The sequence below is a fragment of the Limulus polyphemus genome, unplaced genomic scaffold (genome assembly GCF_000517525.1).
Source record: "Limulus polyphemus unplaced genomic scaffold, Limulus_polyphemus-2.1.2 Scaffold636, whole genome shotgun sequence".
Classification (NCBI taxonomy): domain Eukaryota; kingdom Metazoa; phylum Arthropoda; class Merostomata; order Xiphosura; family Limulidae; genus Limulus; species Limulus polyphemus.
In genome coordinates, this window is record NW_013666246.1 from 324,202 (window position 1) to 331,092 (window position 6,891).

The 6,891-nt window shown below is 33.1% G+C and overlaps 1 protein-coding gene across 1 annotated transcript in view; it reads right to left on the reverse strand.

Annotated features, from left to right (window-relative positions):
* Nucleotides 1-2,249: 2,249 nt before the first annotated feature.
* LOC106459610 (dystrophin-like) overlaps nt 2,250-6,891 on the reverse strand; it is a 77,250-nt gene continuing 72,608 nt past the window's right edge. Inside the window, exons 23-24 of the mRNA XM_022386130.1 lie at nt 6,101-6,239; nt 2,250-4,081 (exon numbers count right to left, since the gene is read on the reverse strand). Coding sequence (XP_022241838.1) covers nt 3,954-4,081; nt 6,101-6,239 — 267 coding nt within the window. The 3' untranslated portion in view covers nt 2,250-3,953. The remainder of the gene's footprint in view (nt 4,082-6,100; nt 6,240-6,891) is intronic.

Below are 6,891 nucleotides of genomic sequence, written 5' to 3' on the forward strand. Positions count from 1 at the left end.
GGTGTGGTGCAGATCTAGTAGTGACATCCTAACGCCAGTTCACTCTTTGCATAGGTAAAACTTACAGGTAACTTCTGCAGCCCATAGATCTGCACCACCTCCATCTCGAGGATGTCACTACTAGATCTGCACCACACCCATTTCAAGGATGTCACTACTAGATCTGCACCACACCCATTTCAAGGATGTCACTACTAGATCTGAAGCCCATCCATTTCAAGGATGTCACTACTAGATCTGCAGCACCTCCATCTCAAGATGTCACTAATAGATCTGCAGCACCTCCATCTCGGAGTAGAACACAGATAGTCCATTGTGCAACTTTGTGCTTAATAAACAAACAAAACAACACTGGGACTTCGTCCCTCATCAGATAGATAACCATCTGAGCTGATGCTTCCTGATTTCTGGACTGGAAATACTTCATTTTATACATAGCTTCTATGACTCCATTACATGGTACCAAAACACTAGAATTGTTCTTAGTAAACCATGGAACAACATGTAAATACAGAGTTCCTGTTGTTCCCTCCACTACATAAACTCGTGCAGTCAACTATTCCTATGCCTGATCTGGCTGAGATAAGTGACTCTCGCATGGACTAAGGGTACTGAAACCTGGTCTTTAGCAATATAAGCTTATAGACTTACTACTATGCCAGTGGGGAATGTTGTTTTGTAATCATGAGCAATCTGCTATCCAGCTGTACAGAGGAATGGCTATAGGTTATGCTATCATTAATGCTAGGCATCGCACCATGGCTGTAAGTAAATATGTTGCTACTAACACATTTGAAATCGTTGGTGGAGAATTGGGCAAGTAATCCAAACCCAATACAGTAAAAGTAACTCAGTGACTCGTGAGTTGAATATGCCAATATATTTATGGTATAAAATAATCAATATTGTTTATCAACAGTCACCCAGCATGAGCCAGATATAGGTGATACACATTTGATAAAGCAACCACTGTGCTGGCCTCTCTAGAACACTAAGGACTTTATCAGTCCTAAAATACAGCATATATTATAAGGACAGAGTCATACAACCTTGAATTATTTACAATTATAACTGCCAGGTAACTGAACATGGTAACTAATGTTGAAACCTTTACCACATCTGGTGAAGTTAAGCTGGATGACAAGAACAGACTCAAGATGGTTTTTAGCATTATAAATGTCTTGTATGACTTCTATGTCATGTTTGGCTCATGTAACACGCTTACCAGTTTTGAGCGGCTAATGGAGCACACACTGAATGGAGTTACCTGGGTCATGTTGTCGATGTTTGTTTGCATGTTTGAGTCTGCAGCTAAGATCCTAAGAATGGTATTTCAAAAGATAAATAAACAGGCTCGAAACTAAAACCGAGGAAATCAGCAAATTGATGATGTTATTCTAGCTACGTTTGTGCATTTGTCATTCTCGGAAGTTAATACCTGTTCTGACTGTGGATGGTATTGTTGTAATGTTGCACGTTATACAGGAATGTAGACAGTTGTGTCCTCCAAAGGTAGAGAGAGATGGACTGCTGTGTATCATTGATAGTGTGATTACTGTACTTTTCATACCTCCTCATAAAGTTAGATAAAATGTTTAGCTGTCCCTAATATTGAACTGACAGACTAGAAGAACGACAGCTAATCCATAACACCTACCACCAACTCTTGGGCTACTTTGACCAAACAGTGGGATTTGAACACCACTCTTCATAACGTGTGAAGTTTGTTTTTGGGTCTCGGAGATTTCTAAGATGGCTGCCAATTTAATGAAATAGACTTTTTAAAGTCCTGCAGGGAATCATTCAAAAACTGATAAACAATTACTTATTTTCCCTAAAAGTGGTTTTTACTCTTCCTTTATGTAGTGACAGATTTGTCATGCAGTAGCTGCATTTTGTTTTCATATTGGACATATATTTCACCCTAAGAAAGTCATGTTGAACTCTGATTGGCTGTAACCCTTGTTGATTGGCTGTATGTATTTATTTCAGTAGAAATTATTTTTGTTTGGATTTCCCCACAATGAAAATCATTAAAACCAGTAAAGCCAAAATGGCTACTAACAAACATCAACGTTGCTTATTATTCTTTCATTGAGAACGAAGAAAAAGGATAACACTTCTCAAAAGCATTAGATTTTAGGCCTAGTTTAGGCCAGTGACAGAAGTTATTTTTCTGTATGATTAATTAAAATGATTAGAACAGTTTCTAGTTCATATTATCAATTTATTAATAACAATCATATAATCAAGTAATCAACAGCTACTATATAATCAGTTTATTAATAACAATTATGTAATCAGTCAATAGCTTTGATCAAATAACGTGAGATCAATGAGAAAACTATTACACTGATGCAGAGTTGATCCAAAGTGGTCCGCTATTGTAATTAAAAGTAATTTCAACCTACCAGCTCACTACAGTGACTTTTAGTAAAGCAATTCTAATTATTTTTTTGTCCACTGAACTCCATTGTTCCTTCAGTATGCAAGAAAACAGTTGGAACTTAATAATGTCAAGAAATATATTGATAAACAAAATTTAACAACTGCTTTAGATATAGTGTCTCAGTTGATAATTTTTGTAAACCATTTAGAGGAAAACTGTCTACAATGGAAGAACAGACACTTCACATTACAGATATCATAAAATGAGTATCTTAAGATTTAGGGAGAATGTGAAAATTGTTATAAATAACTTATGTATCAACTAACAGTTAAATTAGTAACAATTTACACATAATATTACTACAAGAAACAAGCTTTCATAATAAAATGTGAAAATGATAAAAGCAAATTCAATACTTTTGATTGGTAGACATCTTTTAATTTATATACAGGTAATCAGTTAGAGTCACAAACCTTGAGGACAGCAGTGACGGGGGAAATCATGTAATGAACACCAATATTACGAGAAACCAGTTTGAAATATGAAAATCTTCAGAGAAACTCCAAATGTTTGTGAAAGATGTTTTAGTGGTATTACTACCCCTTACAAAAAATTCTAATAAGCAAATTGATAATCACAAACACATATATATATTCACGTTGTAGGAAACTGGCAGTAGAACAGCTTTATAGGAAAAGACAGGTAGGAGAAAACTATGAATTTGCTGCTCTTGGAAAAGAGGTTTTGTAACACAGATGAAGGAAAGCTTCAACAGATAATAATGTTGATATTCAAAGCTTCAACAGGTAGTAATGCTGATATTCAAATCTCGCTCGTGTCGAAGTCCTACTCCTTACTTTAATCTTAAAACAGTACAAAGTATGTGTCTTCTTCCAATCTGCTTAAGTAAATAACATCACCAAGATGTTTCACATTGTCCAAACCACTTCCTTCCACATCATCAGTCAAATAACATCACCAAGATAATTGTGCTTTTGACAATGTTTAACGTCGTCTAAACCACTTCCTTCCATATCATCAGTCAAATAACATCCCCAAGGGAACTATGCTAAGTTTTGGAAAAGAGGTTTTGTAACACAGATGAAGGAAAGCTTCAACAGATAATAATGTTGATATTCAAAGCTTCAACAGATAGTACCACTTCCTTCCACATCATCAGTCAAATAACATCACCAAGATAATTGTGCTTTTGACAATGTTTAACGTCGTCTAAACCACTTCCTTCCATATCATCAGTCAAATAACATCCCCAAGAGAACTATACTAAGTTTTGGAAAAGAGGTTTTGTAACACAGATGAAGGAAAGCTTCAACAGATAGCAATGTTGATAATCAAAGCTTCAACAGATAGTAATGCTGATATTCAATTCTCGCTCGTGTCGAAGTCCTACTCTTTACTTTAATATTAAAACAGTACAAAGTACATGTCTTCTTCCAATCTGCTTAAGTAAATAACATCACCAAGATGCTTCACGTTGTCTGAATCACTTCCTTCCACATCATCAGTCAAATAACATCACCAAGAGGACTATGCTAAGTTTTCGTCAATGTTTGATGTCTTCTGAACCACTTCCTTCCTCATCATCAGTCATCACATTGACTAAAGTCCCCACAACTTTGCCAAGACTACCTGCCATGTGGAACAGACTGTTTACTCCAGCTGATCCTGCACCTGTAATCATGAAAATAAAATTGTTACAGTTTCTAACTCTAAAGGTGGATTATGGAACACATGTAAAAGTTTCATAAACTGTGAGACTTGGAGAGCAAGACAACTGTATGAGTGGGAGAAATAATAGTGCTATGCTTTGTTAGTTACATAACATATATCTGTTATCCTTTATAAGTTATGTGTTAATTACATAACAGATATCTGTTATCCTTTATAAGTTATGTGTTAATTACATAACAGATACCTGTTATCCTTTATAAGTCATGTGTTAATTACATAACAGATATGTTATCCTTTATAAGCCATGTGTTAATTACATAACAGATATATGTTATCCTTTATAAGTCATGTGTTAATTACATAACAGATATATGTTATCCTTTATAAGTCATGTGTTAATTACATAACATGTATCTGCTATCCTTTATAAGTTATGTGTTAATTACATAACAGATATCTGTTATCCTTTATAAGCCATGTGTTAATTACATAACAGATATCTGTTATCCTTTATAAGTCATGTGTTAATTACATAACAGATATCTGTTATCCTTTATAAGTCATGTGTTAATTACATAACAGATATATTTTATCCTTTATAAGTCATGTGTTAATTACATAACAGATATATTTTATCCTTTATAAGTTATGTGTTAATTACATAACAGATATATGTTATCCTTTATAAGTCATGTGTTAATTACATAACAGATATCTGTTATCCTTTATAAGTCATGTGTTAATTACATAACAGATATATGTTATCCTTTATAAGTCATGTGTTAATTACATAACAGATATCTGTTATCCTTTATAAGTCATGTGTTAATTACATAACAGATATATGTTATCCTTTATAAGTCATGTGTTAATTACATAACAGATATATGTTATCCTTTATAAGTTATGTGTTAATTACATAACAGATATCTGTTATCCTTTATAAGTCATGTGTTAATTACATAACAGATATCTGTTATCCTTTATAAGTCATGTGTTAACTACCTAAAGATAACTGTTACCCTATATAATTTTGTGTTTTCATGAGTCTTGTACTGTCTTTATGTTCTTTTATTCTTGTTGTGAGTCTTCAATGTATGTTTCATTGCAGGAACACGGAATTTCATAAATGACATTTTTGTGTTTCTCATAGGTAGGTTGCTGTTTGTTTTATTCCAGAATGGAACTTAATGTCTTGTAGGATTTCCCTCGGACTGCTATATTGAATTTTTTGGCTATGCGTTTCAGTTTTTCACTGAAATTTTGCAGGTAGGGGAGGTAAATGGTAGTGTTTTTCTGATCTTTTATTTCTGTTGTGGTCTTCTTCAGGGAGTTTTGATGAAGGAGGAGGTGTAACCACTCTGTTTAAAAGAATGTGAAGTTTAGCTTTATAAAACTACTACAGTCAAAGTGGCCAATTGAAAAACTGTCACAGTCTGTAATAAAGCTTATCTTTATAAAAGCATCACATCTAATATATCTGTGTAGGAATTTCCTGTTAGTTGAATGTAAAAAACCAAAATAAAAATGAAAAGAAATTGTTTCTTAGTTGGAGATGAAAAGAGTATTATACCATTTTATGATTGTATTCTCCTACTTTAAACAGTGATGACATTAGATCTAGCATTAAAGGTTATTCAAATAATTAATTAAGGTAATTATTAGATACAAATTATCACACTTTATAATGTAATACAGGAATTAATAACAAAGTTATTTCTTTGTGTACAGGTAATGAATAATTTATTTTGCAGTTTTTGATAATATTGGATAAGTAATTAAATTAAATTATGTTTTTCATTGTTTACAAGAAATGTTTACTAGGACTTTTCAATGATACAGACTTATTAAGCTTTCCAGTAACTCTAGTTAAACAAAACTTTACTATTTTGAGCAACATAAAATCTAAAATTAACCAAAGATGAGGCAGTTTTACCTAGCAATATCTCTGACGAGCTTGTTTTATTTATTTACCAACAGTTCTGGTGACTCAGTTTTACCAAACAGCAGCCGTTTTACCTGATTCTGGAGCTGTACCATTTCTCCAAGCTGTGTGGTCAGAAGACAAGCTTCGTCCTCTGGTAAGAGAAGGTTGAGGAGTCGTATAAGGACTACTCTGTAACGATACAGAGTTACTACGTAATAAACTGGAAGATGGCTGAAAAGAGAGTATAAAATAATTTGAAAGGAATGCATGCAATAAAAATATACATGTGTTTAAAAAGTTTTCTTTAAACAAGCAGTTTTTATCATATTTAAAATATATTAATTTTAACACAACACAAAAATATCTATAACTAATGGTCAATATCTACAGTTTCATTAATTAACATTATTCTCGCCAGGGGACCATGCAAAAAATAAAGTAATTTAATGGCATAATAATAATGGGTAATTATCACACAAATTATATTACTAATTATAAAGCATTTAAACCAACACAGTCTGTTAAGTGAACAGTTAAGAACTAAGGTCGTGAAAAAAATGACAATAATGAAGTAATCCAAGTGGATTTAAAAGTAATCTTGTGTAAAGTCGTACATTCTATATGGAAGATATCATATTATTGAAAACAACTCTATTATCTCCTTATACATTTACTTGATGTCTATCATTACTGGATGCAAGATATTTGAAAGTCAAATCTACCCAGTAGTGTAGTTAATGTAGGCACGAGTTCATTGCAATTTCTAACTTGCTTGTAGTTACAAGCTTCAGGAGTTTTTACCACTGGAAACAACACAGGTTCCCCTCCCACTGTTAGCACATGTTAGTCAGTCCAAGTAGCGTGGTACAAACCCTAATATTAA